The sequence below is a fragment of the Callionymus lyra genome, chromosome 6, assembly GCF_982586985.1.
Source record: "Callionymus lyra chromosome 6, fCalLyr1.hap1.1, whole genome shotgun sequence".
NCBI classification, from domain to species: Eukaryota; Metazoa; Chordata; class Actinopteri; order Syngnathiformes; family Callionymidae; genus Callionymus; species Callionymus lyra.
In genome coordinates, this window is record NC_141823.1 from 33,001,568 (window position 1) to 33,020,227 (window position 18,660).

The 18,660-nt window shown below is 39.8% G+C and overlaps 2 protein-coding genes across 6 annotated transcripts; both read right to left on the reverse strand.

Annotated features, from left to right (window-relative positions):
- Positions 1 to 2,397: 2,397 nt before the first annotated feature.
- polr2m (RNA polymerase II subunit M) lies at positions 2,398 to 5,372 on the reverse strand. The gene is made up of 4 exons (XM_087793547.1): positions 5,110 to 5,372; positions 3,778 to 4,287; positions 3,519 to 3,717; positions 2,398 to 2,957 (listed from the first exon to the last, which is right to left on the reverse strand). The coding sequence occupies exons 1-4, from the start codon at positions 5,223 to 5,225 to the stop codon at positions 2,817 to 2,819; spliced, it is 966 nt and encodes a 321-aa protein (XP_087649673.1). The 5' UTR covers positions 5,226 to 5,372; the 3' UTR covers positions 2,398 to 2,816.
- An 802-nt stretch (positions 5,373 to 6,174) lies between these two features.
- On the reverse strand, positions 6,175 to 17,935 carry myzap (myocardial zonula adherens protein). 5 transcript variants are annotated; one of them, XM_087792835.1, is made up of 14 exons: positions 17,559 to 17,935; positions 16,957 to 17,031; positions 13,120 to 13,206; positions 11,996 to 12,160; positions 11,831 to 11,923; positions 11,648 to 11,761; positions 11,416 to 11,580; positions 9,532 to 9,657; positions 9,311 to 9,439; positions 9,136 to 9,230; positions 8,739 to 8,844; positions 8,376 to 8,459; positions 8,069 to 8,130; positions 6,175 to 7,998 (listed from the first exon to the last, which is right to left on the reverse strand). In XM_087792835.1, exons 1-14 carry the CDS (start codon positions 17,634 to 17,636, stop codon positions 7,314 to 7,316), a joined length of 2,064 nt encoding a protein of 687 aa, XP_087648961.1. In that variant the 5' UTR covers positions 17,637 to 17,935; the 3' UTR covers positions 6,175 to 7,313. The 5 variants fall into 5 exon arrangements, with proteins under 5 accessions (XP_087648961.1, XP_087648960.1, XP_087648958.1 ...); XM_087792834.1 differs by having other exon boundaries at positions 6,175 to 8,001; XM_087792832.1 differs by having other exon boundaries at positions 6,175 to 8,001; positions 8,069 to 8,175; positions 11,416 to 11,568; positions 17,559 to 17,934.
- Between the last annotated feature and the right edge of the window lie 725 nt (positions 17,936 to 18,660).

Consider the following 18,660-nt stretch of genomic DNA (forward strand, 5'->3'; position numbering starts at 1 on the left):
AAAGGTTTTTAAAAAAACCTATGTATAATATCATATTATATTAAATGTAACTCTCTTCTGGGGTCCCGCTAGTGCCCCCTGGCGGGCAGCCAATTAAAAAATTTGGTTTGTAGTCTGTAGTCAATTCCAACTTTCATGAATTTTCTTTGGTACACCACATTATGAGTCAGTTTACGGTTCTAGACTTTAGCATAAACATTTCATGTTACAACTGCACTTGTGTTGAGACAAGGTGGTTGAAGTGTGTGAGGAGATCAAGTGAAACTTCTTACAGAAGACTCTCTGCCCAGAGAACATGACAGAAGCTTCACAGGGTGGAAAAAGAATGAGCTCAGACTATGTAACCTTGCAGATATAATCTAGTCATTGTGTGTGCTTGTGTTTTATGCCAGTCAATACATCATCCAGCATTTTTAATTTAACATGGAGCTGCTCGCTCTTTTGAGAACTTTCTACATCGTAATTATTTCTGTCATCATGTGGGTTCATAAACAAGCTCATCAGTGAACCTCAATTTGTGAAATTTTACTAAGCATATAAGCAAATATGAGTCCCATAATTGCCAACAGTCTGTGGTCTTATACTATCTCCAGATTAAGTGTAATTAATCCCAGCTATCTGAGGATCCTCAGAGGAGCAGGCTGATGGTTTGTTGTTGAACGTCACTGCAATCACATCAGCTTCAGTGTCACCCATCAGCCCTCTTTTCTCTCACCAGCAATTACTAGAGGTTATCAAGGAGCATCTACCACCACACCATGACCTGCCTGAACCCACCCTCATTTCCCCCCCGAAACGCGCCTCATTAAAACCCCTCAATCACATTGTTTCCTTTAAATCAACCTGCGCCATGGCCTGGTTGCTGGGAAAGGCGTGATGGAATGGTGGTTTGGAAAAGATGCTGAATGGAGCTGGCACATATTATCTACCACATATCAGCAGAGTTGAGAAATGATATTTGCCATGTTGCATTAGTTCACCGGCCTCTCATCATCGCCTGTTATTCTCAGCACCTACAAGATCCAAATGCAGTCCAGATGTCTCCAAACTGCAATATTTCACTACCCCGTGGATTAAGGTTATCAAGTGTCACAGATCCCAGATAACATCTCCCAGCGCCTAGAGAACTGCCGCCGTCACTGCTGTAGCTTCATGGGAATTTTAATCACCTCGCACATTTGTTCGACACACACAAGTCAAAGTTCCACAATTGGGGACAAGTGCCAACACAAGGCCCACTTAATTATACCCTACCCTAGCAGATATAGAGTCGATCAGATTAGTCCGGTGTCAGGCACAGACAAGTGCAGAAGTGAAACCACTTGGCAGCACCTCTTTAAATAAGTAATGTGATACAAGCAAACTGATTCATTCGACTTGATCGAGAAATGATGCTGTCATTGCTGGATGATTTCCTTTTTGGTTCAACTGTAAAAAAAAATGTAGTTTAAAATATCATAATACCTATACCTTTAACATGTCTTATGCACTCCAGTCATCAAACTATTCACATCCTTCTACGTATCTCAGTGTTCACTAAGTAGATACTCTGTACTGTATATATGAATATAAGTAGTAAACCCTCCAGGAATAGCTTAAGCATCAACTAAATCCCTTAACTTTGCCGTGGCCGAGGAAAGCATAATTACAAGAAACAACTCCATAAAACTAGTTCACTGGCTTGTGTTTGACAACAAAATGTTGATTGTGAATATGTATAATTAATAATGATCTTTATTCTATTTTACTTCTGAGGGCTTGTTTCCCCTTATAATATAGAAGTTTTTTTTTTTTTGTTCATGTTCTTTGTATGTTTTTTAATCATTTCTGACCAACATAACTGATGTTGAATTATAGGAGACTATCTTACGTTATCGATTTTTATAAGTCAATTATTTACACGAGGATTTCAGCAGCTTTACCAACTAATCAAGAGTATCTTGTCCAGAGTACAACCTGCTACCTTAGTGTAAGCACGTCCTCCGATTAACTCTGGTAGAACTCTTTGATAGTATCGACAGACTATTTACAGGACGCTTACCTGCCAAGTTTAAGACTTATGTTTAAGACTTATTCCTCTTCGTAGGAAAAACAATGAACAGAAATGGAGACACTGAACGAAACACAAGAAAAGTTCACGTACATTCAGGAATGACCTTGACAATTTATCATGAGTTAAGTAGCGAACAAGAATTTTACACTTTTGAAATATTATTACTTTCCTATTCAACCTTTGCTTTGGATTGTGAAAATCAGATTTATTACACACACACACACAAGAAAACATTATGTAAATATAAACTTTTTCAAGTAAATGTATTGTTCAAAATCGCCTTTGAAGTCGAAATAAAGCGTTCAATCTTGATAATGACGGAAACATTTTTACACAGTCCTAAATAAAGTGTGGGAGTAGATTTATTCAAACTACTTTAAAGATACTGTTCTGATGGGTAGGAAAAGACATTTAAAACACCACCAATTTTATTACAACATCTCAAGGTGTGTACTTTTTTCCTTTTGCTTCAGACAAATGGTTGTCTTAGATTTTGTTTATTAAAATATTAATGTATAATTTAAATTGTAAGAAAAAATTCACAATTCATTTTCAGCCTTCACAAAGTGAACTGGCCACATTCCCCGTCATCGAAATCCCTGAGAACAGAAACAAGATGTAAGTTTACGCTATGCAGAGAGCTTCTCTCCTCGCCTCAGAATTCTCGCCCTTCGAGTGAAAATCCTGCTTGATTGCAAGGTCGAAAGTCTGTTTCCGTCAGGGCCAAGGTCACGTTGGTTTCCCGAACTCCGGTTTTCCTGGATCAGTCTTCCTCTGAGGAGAGCTGAGCTCCCTCGTCATGAACCTCTCGGTAGGCATCAGTCAGGCCGTCAGGAATGTAGCTCCTCATGGAGAGCTTCAAACCCTCGGACAGTTTTTGGGCTGCCTGCTGGGCCTGCAGCTCCTGAGGTTGACAAAAGGCAGAAAGTAGCCAGGTTTAACAAGCCTTCTGTTGTGATGAAGCACAGCTGCAACTACTACACCGTTGACAAACACAGGAATTAATTACTTTTAAGAACTAGAGCAGAGTCTGAAGTTCAAACAGATTTGAGAAGAAAATATACTACGATGCTGCCCTCTAGCGCGTGTAGGAGGAATCGCAATGGTTACATCCACAACCCAGGACAGAAGAATAAAATACATATAATAAGATAATCGCAAGTGTTTGAGGTGTAAATAAGTTGTAGTAGATACAAACCACACTAGGAATTTGCAAAAGACAAATGCAGTTAAACGGTAAGAAAACAAACTTGAATGTCGACATTTATTTTTTTAATTTTACACAATAAACAGCATTGTGATTATGCAAGTGACTTGTATGCTACAATCTGGGTATGCTGCCATTTATTTATTAGCATCAGAAAGGGACAAGCAAGTGTGCCTGTGATATTAATGTAATTAAGAGTTAATTACTAGTCAAGACTAGAGTAATTCAAAATGATTGTTAGCTTTGCAGCAAACAAACCTGTTGCTTCTTTGCTTGCTCCTTCAGAAGCAGTGCTGACTCTTCCAGGGACAGGAGCTGAGCTGGACTGTGGTGCAGAGGAGGAAGTCTAGCAGACGTGATGTCATCCAGGTGTTTCTTGTCCTGCTCTCTCCGGGCTTCAACAGAAAGAGGAGATGAACCTTCGGATCCTGAGGAGTTTTTACTTTGTTGTGAGAACCTGCACATGAACAAAACCAGTCACTAAATGTTTGATCAGTTTAGTCAAAATGTTACTCACTGATTAAGCTTGAACTTTGGCTTTCCTGAAACAGCCGTCTTCTCAGTCCGTTCGAAAACAGATAGGAAATGAGGCTTCTTCTGTGACTCCGTTTTAAGACCATAGTTGTCCCCAGCAGAGTATTTACTGTCATCACTGCCAACAGAACTTTTTTCTTCCTGTAGATTGACCCGTTTCAACTTCTCTGCGAGCTCACACATAGGTGAAGCAGAAGCCGTCTCCATGGCGTCAGCAGGGAGTAGTTCATACAAATCCAGAGTTGCACTTTGTAAAGCAGGTGAGTTTTCCTTCATGTCATCTGCAGCTTCTTCCATAACATCTTCAGCTTTTTGTTGAGTTCGTTGTTGTGCTTTGAAAGCTTGTTGGTACTGAAAGTTCAAGTCTTCTTGAGCCTTAGATAACAACTTCTGTTTCCTCTCTTCTTCCTCATGTTGGTCGATGGCATGCCTCAATCTTAAAGAAAATTCCTGAATCCTTTTCCCTTTGTCTGGAAGTGTCCTTAATAAGTGGCTGAAACACAACACAAATATTTAGTTATGACATGACCAAACAATAACCTTATGGGACAGTTATAAGTTTTAGCACCATTACTGCGCACCCAGTGAGTCTGCTCCGCCTGTAACAACACGTTATAGACTTGATGTGCAAGTGAAGTGATTTCATATCTTGAAAAAGAAACATTACATTGATTTGATTGATTTTGTCACACCAAGAACAAGCAAAAATATTGTTTAAGACCGGGAATATTAACGTTACTAACCTGAGAGTGAATCTTTATTGTAATTTAAGATGGAACTTAATGTGATATGTTGAAGGTATTGACTATGTATTTGAATGAAGCAATGACACAAATATTAAAACACTGTTCTTCTGCATCCTAGACTTGGATAGGCAAGGTCGGTACAGACCCTGTGCAAGACATGGTGGGGCTAAACATGGGTCTGTTTGTCAGGAGCGAGTCTTAAATCCCATGAACAAGGCGAAAGAATTACTGGTGAACTTAGGTAGAAGGAAGTTTATGACCAGGTCACTCTGGATGGTTCAGGGTGGGACCATCAAAGAGGAGGCCCTGGTACAAACCCAGCGACGAACTCCATTTTAGTTCTAATGTTCTAGATATATACAGCGGTCAGACATGGCTGAAGTTACACCGGGAGGTTTGTAAGATAATAACTCCATCCACACCAGGAAGTAGAGTTTGGTCCAAGTAGTGTTGACATATGAACGCCTTGTGTTCGTCGTTCCCGCCAAGCTTTGTCACATTTTCTCCATTTAGATTTTGCGATGAAAAAACAAACTCATGTAGACCCAACTTGGATTGTGTCATCTTACTTGTTGGACAGAATCTTCTCCTGTCGGGACAACAGTTCCTGGAGCTGTTGTATGCTCTGTCCCCTCAAGTCTCCGACCTGTCCCTGCCGATCCGTCCATGAACCGCGGTCCACCATCACTGCCAGCTCCTGACAGCCAGTCAAAGTCCTGAGACGCGGTTATGTCGAGACGCACATGACGCATTACATTTAGTTATGTCACGGAGTAAAGTTACCTACAATCATGCTGTTACTGTTGGCTCGCGCTGTCAACAATGCAAGACACTCTTCTTCATCTTATTTTTAAGGCGGGTTAAAAGTGCATACCGCCCCCTACTGTACAAGAGGGTGCATTACATTCTGCTAGTCAGTTTGGTGGTTTTCAAGTAGTTGAGTAGCGTCCACGTCCCTGCTCCTGTTCATTCTACTTCTCTGTCTGGTCCTTTGCTGTATGAACCATGTCCTGCAGTTCTCATCCGATTCCCTGCTTCGATTAGATTTATTCACAATCTGGATTTCATATTATTACTTAATGCTGCTCCCTGTCGGTGTCAGGAGTAAGGACGGAGGAGCTCTAACATTTTTTCCCCTAAAACAGACAAACAAAATGTGTCTTCAAAAATCCATAGACAACCTTTATATAAAGATATATCTATCTATCTATATATATAAATATATAGTTTAAAGTAGAGAAGCCCAGGACGTCCCACAGCCGCTTATTTAAGCCCGTATTGTTATATATGTATATCTAAATCGGATATACCTGTATATAAGCGTTTGAAATTTTGTCGATTGCAATGAGTCCTATTGAAACAGTAGGGGGCAGTATCGGCCTGGAACTCGCTCGTACAACCACGCTTCATTCACAGAGTGACACTTGTTTCTTTATTCTGATGGTAGCCTATTATTACACCACCAAAATGAATTGATAAAGTTATCAACAGTTATTTTATTACTCATTGCAATCTACGCTGATCGCATGTGTTTGATTTTCTACCAAACAGCACATTCGACTGTGAACATAAACATATTTTTAAGAAAACAATTACATTACACTCAATACATTCAAACATTTCCAGTCATTGACCAAAGTTTCAAAATGTCTGTTTAATACATTGAGCAGTGATCCCAGAGCCTCAGAGAACATTTAGGAAAGTGAGTGTCACAGAAACTATCAGGATGTTGGTTATTTAAAAGGTGTAGTTAAACAGGAACTCTTATCTCTTCTCTTGTTTTCATATGCGTCGTTCAGGACAAGGCACATGGAGCGTTTTCTCCCAAAACAGTAGTGGCAGTGCGGACGACAGCTGGATAATACTGAGGCTCAGGAGTGGCAGTTTTCTTGATAAAGTCTCTCTACATCTATTTACAAATACGATTCACAACCTTCACCATATCTTCTCAGGGCTGTACATAAAGGCACAAAGCAGGTTAATAAATATTGTTGAATAAAAGCAGTAACAAAATATGTATATATTTTATTTGTACAGAGCTGAAATATAAAAACAATAATAAAACCTTGTCATCCTCTGATTAGAACTCATTGCTTACATATTTACAGAGCTATGTAAGTGAGCTACATTCAGTGTAAACAAACTCCTTGAGAACATGATTTAGTCTCCAACCTTTCGATGTTTTGTTGTTCATAGTAAGTGCATTCATTATATTTTGAGATTCATGTATTTATATCACAGTAGTCCAGTGAAGTTTTGGCATGATTACTTTTCTCTTTTCTAAGGACTCTTTTGATATTTAAATTAATGTGTAGACGAAAGTCAAATTTTGTTTTAATCCTTATCATCTGTCCATTTAATTTTGATTCAAGGTCAGTTTTTCAAATACCTTTACTCTCTACTGTTAATTGAATATGTCATTTTCCAGTTTTAGTCTTTCCACTACACATTCAAAGGGGGAGACACATCCTGTCTTACAAGGCTAGTTGGGTGAGACCCTGGAGAAGCCCACACCTACAAACAACTGGTCACTCACACCTAAGGTAGAATTTGGAGTCCACATTTAACCTGTTTTGGGGCCTTCTATAGAAAGTGCAGCAGATGCATTCAATATCAAAATGGAATTTATACCTGGAAATCGGGAGCAAGCCATGAATTTGTCATCTATTTGAATGTACATGTGAGATCACATGATGGTTGCTTGGTCTTCTGTGAGTAGCTGCCCACATGATTTCCCACGGTCACAGTGAACAACAGTCCTTTAGCTGCAGGATCACTCTATGTTTATTTTGGAGGTGATCTCCATTAGCTTCATGAAAGGGGTGTACACGCCTCTGGATCTGGTTTTCTTGGGAGAAGATGAAGAAGAGGTGCATTCTTTTGGACTTAAGTCTTCTCCTTTTTCAGAATCGATCTCATCACTGTCTGCTTTCGGCTCAGAAACAGTGGTGCTGGTGGAAGAGAAATATTCACTGGTGACTTGTGGGTTATCGTGCAGCATCTTGCTGTATTGTACTGGTGTGTAGCGGAGTAAGCTTGACCCTAGCCGACTGGGTGGAGGGTTACTTAAACTGAAAGTCCTAGGTTGAGCGGGCGTGTTGAGGTACAGGGAGGGGTGTTGGAGCAGGGGAGGGTTTGATAAAGGCAGGTAGGTCGAAAACACGGATGATGAAACCTCTGGGGTTTCTGTCACAGAGGTCAGTTGTTGGGGGGGAGGTGGGGGGATGGAAGAGTCGACAAGTGGGAAATAGTTTGAGTTCCAAGGTTGTGTTGAAGATAGAGGATTGATGGAGGATGAAGGCTGTGTGGGTGGGGGAGCACAGTCGGTGGTATCAGATGGAGAGATGTTGTTGGATGGTGGTGGAAAATGGTTTGAGGGTGTTGGTTGCACTGGTGGTGGTAGTTGTTGAATGGAATGAAGATGAGTCGGTTTAAATCCAACACTTTTTTCATCACCTCTGCTGAGGAAGAGTCATATATAAGACTCCTAAATCACACATTGAATACATTTTCATCCAAAAATCTTACCTTGGGAGCAGATCACAGTCTACTCCTATTTCCCTGGTGTCCTTAACAACGTGTTGCCTATTCTGTGTGGACATAAAATACTTGAGCTTGTCTTCTAACTCATTATTCTAGAAAAAGGAAAACAAGGAAACAACACTGTCAGGTCAGACACATGCAGAGGCCACCATCACAATTAAAAAGAAAGTTGCAGTGACACTGTAAACCACACAGATACTTGCTGAAGGATATCCAGAGCGCAGCTGCCCAGCAAGTATTCTTACAGCCATGCAACCATCAACCACACCACTGCAGATGTTAACTTGCTCACCTCACACTCCACTATTGCGATCCTGTCCAGCAGCTCTGAGATGAACATGTCCTTATGAGCCACTTGACTTCGAAGTGACTCCACCTTGACCATGAAAAGAAGGTCTGATGAGCATGTTGTGGTACTGTGTCCAAACACCATTGAACCACTGTTCAAGTAAATGACAGTGGACGTACAACATACTGAAATATTTGTCCTCAAACATTCCACGTCCCTCATAGTTTACGTGACAATGACTATGTATGATTCAGTCACTGTATCCATCTCATACTTCTAAAGCAAACACTATTTCAGGAGACTAATTTAAGTCCACCTTGTCTACACCCTTGCTAAAGAAGCTAAGAGCAAACAAACGCTCCTCACCTCCTCGATCATTGCTTTGACTTTCCTCTGCTGACAGAACACCATGTCATTTAGATGCTTGATTCTCTCCCGCAGTTCTCCTACTTCTCCCTTTAGCTCTTTGGACCTGAAGAGGAAAACTGGTTAGTCCGACCCTGGTAAAGCTTTCAGCAAATATTTGTTATTTTACTCTTATTTAATATGATGAAGTTCTTAATTTTAAGATTCTCTTCATAAACAAATTTTGCTATTTACTTTGTTAACCAAACACTGATATGTTGATGTAGAGAGCCTATAAAATGTATGCGATGTGTTTTATAAATGTGTTCTTGCATCGACTGTCTTGAATGAAATGTTAAACAGAGTTCCCACAGACTGAAGCACATGAAATACTAAAGTTGTAGCAAACATCTGTTACCTTGTGGCAACAGTAGAGTCGCTTGTATCTGTGAGCTCCATCAGACGAAGCTTCTGCTCACATTCCTGTAGTTTTTTCTGGAAATGACTTTTTTCCTGTGTAGTTATGAGAGTTCTTATTAGACCAGGTCCCTCTCAGATTTTTTCAGATATTTGTGTTCCATCAGGTCATGTACCTTTCCCATGCATTCTAGCAGACGCTCTACTTCATTGATTCTCTGGTCTCTCTCAGCGATCTTGGCCTCTGCTATCAGTATGTTCCTCTCAGCTTCCTCCAGTCGCCTGATGTACTCGTCCAGCTGTGCCTAAGGTGTGGACAACACACACTGTTTCAACAACAATCTCTTATTTCGGTGCTTTTATTATGTTGTTCCTGCTTCATTAGATGAAATCATACCTGAAGATTTTCTATCTCCTGCCTGTGTTTCTGCTGCTCCTGCTGCAGTTTCACCTCGTACTCTCGCTGTAGTTTTGCTGAGAGGTCGTGCAGCGCCTGAGCACTGGCCTCCTGCGTCGACTCCACCTGGACAAGACAAAAACGCAGCGCAAATGAGAGGCTTTAACATCTCTAGGACTAAACTAGAATGAAAGATGAAAGCAACTGTGGAACGACATCTGCCTTAAACCTGAACAATATATCTTGAAAACAAGAAAGTTTAGAGAGTAGAAGGTTTCCACGAATAAATTAGATCTTAATTCAACACTATATAATAAATTCAATTCTTATTATTAGTCTAATTTTACTGTATTCAAAAGGTACTGTTCCACACCAGTTATTAATTAAGACAGAACATAAAAAGTCAATAATTAAACAGAAACAAAAGAAGTTATTTTTTGAACCACTTGATTTTAAGGTTTCAATCATCCTACTTAAGTGTCAAAACTCTCACTCAAATGCAAAGTAAATATTCATCATGGTACGGTGATTTGTTTTAAGATTATTCATGGAGCAGGAACCTGTTGGTTAAGTTAAGAATATAAAGCAAATTTATCTTTCAAGAAATGTGTATACAAACATGTTCTATAGTAACAAAAATAAACATAACATTTCTTAAATTAAAGAACATTGAATAGTCACCTCTGTTGCAGAGGTGTTTGCTGAATCTCTCATCTCTCACTCATTTCCATAATGACTATTGATTGCGTTTTCAACACGAAACCAAGGACAAGATCTCGATCAAAGTATCACGACATAACATTTACATTACAAAGACGCCATTCCACAATCTTTCTCTGGTGAACAAAGAAAATTAAGAGAGATGTGAGATGTGTTTCAACTTTCTCCGTTTTTTTATCCACTTGTTGTTCTAGTTTACTTAGTTAGGTTCAACCAGGACTGCTACATCTTGAAATGTTTAACATATTTTTGCTCACTGCTGGTCAGCCCCGGACACTCCTGATCAACTCACCTCAATGACATTTTTTTTAAACATTTTAACGTGAGGTGTACTTTTGTTTTTTTACAAGCAGCTTGTGTTATTTGAATTAATAATCCAAACCGGTGTACAGCATATTGATAAAGGAGCTCAAATAATAATTATATTATTATCTTCCATGTTACTATATACGAGGTGTTGGTAACATATTACAAAGTCATTCCATCACACCCACAGACTTTTTTTTAATCACCAATTCCAGCTCTATATACTTTTGGTCTTTGTCGTGTAGCAACATAGCTTATAGGAAATGCACACAAAAAGAGAACATACAAACTTGACAAAGAGAAGATCATTCCAAACAAAGATTTGCCTCAAGCTGTATTGAACCTTTGGCCCTGTTCCTCAGCTGCTTTTCATTCCATCGTCACAACCGTTGTCATTTTTAATCTTAACTGACAATCTTCTAAGTCATTCGTGTTCTGATTTATTTGAAAACTTGCATTTTTCAAATCATTTTTGTTACTTCAACTACCAAATGCAGAAGTTGTGTTTATCTCCCAAGGAAAAGGTTGAATAAAAATGAACTGTGACGAAACTGACTTTCTCAGTCAAAAACGTGTTAAAATACTTCACCAAACAAATGTTCATTCACGAGTAACTAAATAGGTATAAACTTGCTCTTCTTGGCCTGCATCGGGTACTTTAAGTAGCACAGACAGACACAGATCCTTGATATGACGGTAACTAAGCAAAGGAAAGCCTCAGCTCTGACGACAGTGTGGAACCGGACTGTCCTGCTCGTGAATTGACTCATCGCACTGCAATTGTTGTAAATCCTAACACTCGTCCCTCCAGATGCTTGAGTGTCCACAGTTGTGTTGACGCCAACGAGGGTTTGGTACCTGTAGCTTCAGTGTTTGGTTTTCTGCCTGAGCGGCAGCCAGCTCTCTCTCCTTTTCCCTCAGCTGGTCTTGGGCTCTGTGGCTGTCGGTGCGCATACTCTTGAGGTCTTCCCTCAAGTTGACTCTGCTATGACAGCTCTCCAGCATGGATTTCTGTAACGAAGACTTCTTTTATACGATCAATCCAACATGAAACGAGGGAGGCCGCGGCAGAGGGGGAGTGTGCCGTTACCTGCAAGCCGATGTTGGTTGAGATCAGGGAGCTGTTCATCTGGTCGAAGCTGTCCATGGCAGCTGTTCGAACCTTGACCTCTGACTCCAGACTTCTTCTATGTGAGTTGGCTTCCTATAGAAGTATGTTCCACATTTTTCTTTGTAATTCAGTTCAATAAAAAGATGGATGACTCGTTTTTACCCTGATTTCCTGCGACAGCTTCTGCATGGACTGCTGCATCCCTCCGAACTGCCCATACATGCGCTCCCTGACCTTCTCTAGAGAATCTCGAACCTGCAACCACAGCACAAATATGTCAGGTGATATGGACACAAAAAAGTACTGACTCGTCCAGAATGTGCTCACCTCTTTGATGTACTTCATCTCATCCTGAAGATGGTTGAACGTCCACTCTCGTGCCATCACTTCCTGTCTGTGGTCAGTTCCTGTCCTCTGCACGACTCCGTACACTTTGGGCCCATGATTCTGGGCTGAGGACTCTGTCGTCCCATTGGTCACGTCGCTGAGGTGCTGAGGGAGACAAAGACCGGACAGGTCAGGTTTCTGCAGCCGACCTGCACCGAGCGACTCATTGTTTTTGCAATTCGCCTCTTAGTCTGCACATTTCAACTTGCTGGCATGTTCAGTGCACGGATGCCTGCATACGTGCACTTGATCAGGTATTTCTAGGACTCTCTGTGCTGAGCACTGAAAACAGCCGTCAGAGAACCGACGCTGTGAAAACTGGCAGACAGTATTGACGGTGTCAAGTTTCTGCAACCCAGTACAGGAGCGGCAGTCCTCTCTATTATTCCTCCAACAGACAGAAAGTTGATGTAAATAGAGACGAAGCAATTCACACGACTTGAACAATAAAAAAAACAAATGATGTTTTGGAATGATCAGTTAACTCACTTTTCAAGAAAAGAAAAGTCTGGTTTTGACACTTTAAGAAGAGTTTAGTAACTGAGTAATATACATCTGAGGTTTGCTTTTATTAATCTTAGCTTGTACTGCAGCTATTTGTCTTGGATCAAGTTTAAATATATCCTATGTATTGTATTTTTAATATAATTATTTTCCAATCAAAGTCCAAAGTCTATATGTATGTTTCCTGGCTCTTTTTTGAATTTTAAAATATTACTAAAAGAAAGTTTCATTTCCAGTTTCTTTTTTTCTAAAAATACAAACAGCGTGGACCATTAATCCTTCCTACTACTGTTCTGATGTTTTTTATTCTGTTTAAAGTTACATTTATGTATGCATGTTAATCATTCATAATGTTGCTGAAGTATTTACAAAACAGATTTTAGTTTTTCAAGTGTAAAACCTGAGATCTGTTGGTGGAATTAATTACCGCCAAACATCTGCTGAATATTCACAGCAACATTATTGATGACAGGCTGATGTGTGTGTTTCACAGAACGATGTCAGCAGCATATATGCAAACATGCACAACTATTACTCATGTAGACGTTGTGACAGTTTACCTGCTGAGGCGACTCTCTACCAGCTGGCCTCTCTCTCTGGATGAGCCCATTCTTCTTCTTCCACTCGCCTTCCTTCGTCTTCTCCTTCTGAACGCACAATAATCAATCACGTTTTATTATTTCATTCATTGTTTTTCTTGATATTGACGATGTGTAGTAGCAATTAGGATGGGAAAGGGAGAAAGAGTCATCTAAAACCAAGATTTAACCCTTGTGTTTTCCGAAAACAGGCCCCCGGGTCTCCTTGACCCTGAGGTTATACAAGGGTTAATGATAAAGTTAAACAATAATCACATTAGATTAAAAGTTTAAATGAAATATAGACAAATGTTACATTGTATTTAAGATATGAAGGAACACATCACACTATGAATCCACTCCTACAAATACAATATCACATGTTAGCATGGTTGAACAGATTTATAATTTTTGTTTGTAATTTTGTGGTTTTTATTGGTATTCTGACAAAATTGCAAACGTTTAAGTTTTAAAAGTTATTTTCAGTTTATTCCTAGGTATACACCCGACAATGGAAGGTTTGTCTGGATAATTTGCCCTCCTCTGATGAGAGATGGAGGGATGGAGGGAGGAAGAACAGAGAGCTAGATAGATGGATAGATGTCATGCTGTTGTGAATATCGCTCAGATGGCACCCATCTTTATCTCTAACAAACACTTCTTTCTTGGAGTCGGGCAGAACAATCCTCTCTGTGTCTCTTTCTTTAGGCTTTGAGTTTAACAGCACTGCCACGTGGTTCTGTTGAAACTGCATTCATGTCATTTGGCAGATAAGGTGTGCAAGGAAGACAAAAGTCTTTTGTTTGGTGGAGCATGACCTGCCCCGAGACTACCTGACGACCAGGAGCACTGACATGCGGACGATCTGAGCGACGACACAGGAATTCTTGTCTATGAGTGTCTCAGTATCACGATGGTAAAACTAGATCTAATGAACAAACGATTCCTACAGAGAACTGGTTTCCATTCACAACAAAGTCGCTTATCTACTCGTCATTCTTTCACATTTTTGAGTGTTGGTGAATCAAAAACTCATACAGCTAGTTTCAATCATGTTGACATGTATCATATCTGTGAGCTGGTTTATGAGTGTGTCAGTGATGACGTGCCATCCAAGACACTACTCAAATGTTGTACCAGATGTGTCAGGTTGCAGGACACACCCTTAAAATAACCAGCGTTTCTTCTTGCTTGTAATAACTTGGTAATTACTGGAAGATTTTCTCTAAAATGGAGTCAGGTTCTTAGGTTGAAAGTGAAATACCAGATTTAGAGGAAGTTTTCTAGATGTATTGTTTGACTGTGGAAACACACACTTCCTGTGTCAAAATGTGCAACGCAACTGCTGCTCATCGTCCAGAGCACAATACACAGCCATATAAAGACACAGGAATGTAAGTTGTGAGTTCTTTGTCACTTTTATTGAACCTAATCTGCAATTTATATAAAATATACAGGCTTTTTAATGTCAATGATTTTGCTGTTCATGCATGGTTCGTGTGCTATTCTCGCCCTCAGTTAAATAAGAAGGTTTTAACCAACAATTATGTAGAGTTTATCTGATCAACAAGCTCATAAAAAACAATGTTTTCTCTTACAATAAAATAAAGTCTTCTGAAATATTCTGTTCTTTCATAAAGTGCTCATAAAATCCAAGCTCTAAACCGTTTGAGGTTCTTTTTTTGCCTTCATCGAACAATGGAGGTTTAACGGTTGATGTTTGGAGTCCTGCAGCAACAGCTACTCAGTCAAAACAATCGTTCAAATATATAAAATTAGTGCATTAAATGTACATTGTTCTGTTATTGTGATTGTTTAACTGTTTTGTCAAGCTACTTACAATATGACATTACAGTTTATATGTTGTGTGTAAATATCTTTCACACACATTCCTGTGTTTCTTAATGTTCACACTGCTTTTATTTTCATATATAAAAAAATCACAAAAGATCATAGATTCCAGTTCTTGCACTTGCACCAGTGTTTTGAGTGTCTTGACAAGCTTTCATAGGCAATTTAAAGAAGCTATACACATTCCATGCGCAGGTTGTCCGGGACTCAACTATGAAAGGACTCACATAAATGTGCCTGTATTTTTATGAACTCCTGCCATGACAACTTCAGTTCAAATGTATGTTTTTACAGACCGTATACTCCACAGACTGAGAAGACATGAGAACCCTGACCTCTTCATTGATTCAGCGCAGACACAACTTCCAACAAAAACATTCTTAGAGAGAAGACTCAGACGGGCCTAAGAGGAGGCGGGTTGTCAGAGCACTGAAGCAGCTATTTATTGAATTCTGCTAAATCAGATCTGTGTGATTTAGTAGTTGAATGGTTCTTAATAACATGTTAAAATCATGTTCCAAATGTGACTATGAGAGAGAAAACTAGGCTTAACTGTGTCGCAGTGCAGTATGAGAAATAAAAAAGATCTGACTTTTGTTCAGATTGCAGCTGTATTGAAGCTACTAAAACATCTGGACTCACTTTGCTGCAGTGACAGTGTGTCAGCTAGAAACACGTAACACATGTTGAGTCATACGTTCAACATGTGTTACCTCTTGACCCTTCAGGTCCGACAGACCCGGCCACACCCCTAGCCTGGGACACACATTCCCAGATAGCTGCAGGAAGCTCTCTGTGTGTGGAGCTAGACCATCCTCCCGGGTCAAAGTTCACCTTATAGTCAAAAAAGGTGTGGAGACAGAGAAGCAGAAGTGAGCCCTCAGGTCCCGCAGAGGCGAAGCGTCACAACCGCACATATTTGTCACTGTGTGTCTGCGGGCTACAGATCTGAACACAAACACCATTCGGGGCAGTGCCACCTACAGCAAACACACACACGGCCTGCAGCGTGTGTTGACAGTCATAATTCGCACGGTGTCAGATGGAGAAACAGAGACAGACGTCAAATTTGAGATGTTTGTGCAGATTCCACAGAAACTGGGTTGTCAGGTGAAGCTGAGAAAGCTGTAGGTGGAAGATATCAAATGTTTCAGTGGTGCTCTTTTGTCTGGACTGGATTTTAAATTCCATCATAACTTAGAAGAAAATATGAAGCAGCTGTGTGTGTCTCACACTTGATAAAACCTATCGCTGGCTAAGAATTAGTTATGTAATATGAACTTATATAGAAAGATAGACACACACGATAGATTCATAAAAAACAAGAACAAATTCTCTATAAATATGTCTTCAATTACATATGGTGATCTACATTGTTAGGACAAAAAAAAAGAAAAAGTCCTGAACAAACACTGAGAAAGTCCAGAAGTGCAAACAGACAACTGTCAACAACACTTCCACACGTCATCTGCTCAAATTTCTTATTCCAAACTTTTTTAGAAACTCTTTCTAGTCATTACAATGAAACAAAGATATGAATCAATCTATTACTATTTACTCATCATTTAAAGTTTAAGTTTAGAATGTGCATTCATCTGCTTTTTTCTTTTTAAATGTGGGAGAATATTTTTTATCATTTGTTTCTCAATGTGGAAATTGACAATTAGGTTCATTTCTATCAAGTAAAAAAATTATAAATACACGTAAATACAAAGTAAAACATGAGAAATAAACAAAAGTAAATTAAATTTAAATTAATTCACTAGTTTCCTCGTCAATAAAAATATTTTCTAGAAAGCCAACTCTTATACGCTTCTCTTAATACTGATAATATACAATCCAAGTTTACGGTACTTATATCAAGTCGTTGCACTGAAAATATCAAGTAAGTTAGTTGGTTTCTTTATTGTACATATGCTTGTGTGTTTGTATCAGACATAAACAATAAATTAAAAAAATGAAACATACCGTAGTTGCAGTTTTGGAATCCTTATTTCCATGATCTCCAGCATGGAGCGTTAACCTGAGACGTCTGATTCTCCTCTGAGCAAAACAAGAAAACTTTTATTAAGAAGAACGGTTAAAGAATAAAAGAAATCATGGAAACATCATGTTATGATGACAGCCTCAATAACCCACAGCATGTTTGTCTAGAGACGAATTGCGACAGAAGTGCAAACAGTGGTTATGTAAACAAGTCCTTAAAAGTGGTTGGATTATGTTAAACATTTCGGCATCAATTCTAGAAAGTCATGTGTGAGGGTCGTCAACAATGGGAACAATTTGTGGGACCAGCCCAGTACAAAGACCGGTTTCATCAAAGAGCTATTCAAATAAACACGACAGCTCGCTGGTGGCAGCAGCTCTTATTTGCACGATGACAAACATGAACTTTAAAAGGCTGAGAGATGCAGCAGGTTTGAGCAGAAGTTGTGTGCGTTCGAAAGAGTCTTCATGCAAAGAAGGGAGAGGAGGTGACAGTTATTAGAAACTTGGGGAGAAAAAGGGAGGATAGAAATTGGATCTGGAGGACAGGAAGAGAGACTTTTGGTTCTTTCTGTCAGACTTACCTCATTCAGAGAGTCTGCAGGGTCCTCTGTTGTTGTTGTTGTAGTGGACCCTGATCGTCCAGAACCGTAGCGAAGCATGTCTCCTCTGGTGTCCGACCACTGCTCTCTTCCTCTCCGTCGCTGACCCTCCTCCCACCCTTCCTCTACTCTCCTTCCTGAGCTCAAACTCTCGGAGCGACCATCTGCCCACAGCCCCGGTCAGTAATCGCACTCTGTCAGATGTATTGTTGTGAGTCTGCAGAGCCTCAACTGCTCTCGGTCCAATCCGGTTCTGAAGGAAAACACTGCTATGTCATCGTCTGAGAGCGGGCCAACTGCAGCTGGATCCACCTGGTTGACAAGGTTGTCAGTCAGAGTCTACATTCCCATCAGACCTGTCGGGCCACATTTCACCTGTTTGGAGCCTCTCACAGGGTGTTCCCTTGTCATGGGCCTCGAGTGCTCCTCCCATCAACAGGTGGATCTTCTACTCACTGTGGTCCTTTGGCTGGGCTCCTCCCACAGATGACATAATCCAGCCTTCGGCCCCCAAAACATGTCAATGTATCACTCAATCCTCTTTTAGCGCCCCCTACGAGAGGAAGTCACAGGTCACACATTCAAACAAAAGAAATGGGGCTGTGGGAGTGGAAAATTAAATAATGACAAATGGAGTAACGTCTCTTTGATGGTAGTTAATTCAGTGTGAACCTAAATGATGGTAACCCTTCAGATCACACAGTGTCCTTAGTGTCACTGATGACATTAGTGGCAGAAGAAAAAAATGAACTGAATTTTTTGTTTAATAATAACAATTATTGAACAAAATAGCACAATCAGAGACAAAATAGAATAAAACGAATGCACAAATACTGTTTATATTCTGGGTTTCTCCCCTTAATTTAGCATTGTGCTATTTTAGTCAATTTAATTCAGATTAATTAGATTTTAAAGTTCAACATATTAAACTAACTTACATGTATATAAAACCGACATTAGAGTATAAACGAAATTGTCATTAAAGGTGAAACACATCCTACAGCGAACTAATAAAATATACATTGCAAGAGTTCTAACGTATTTAAGAACGGTGTTACAGTTATGGGAAGTTCTCCTTCAGAAT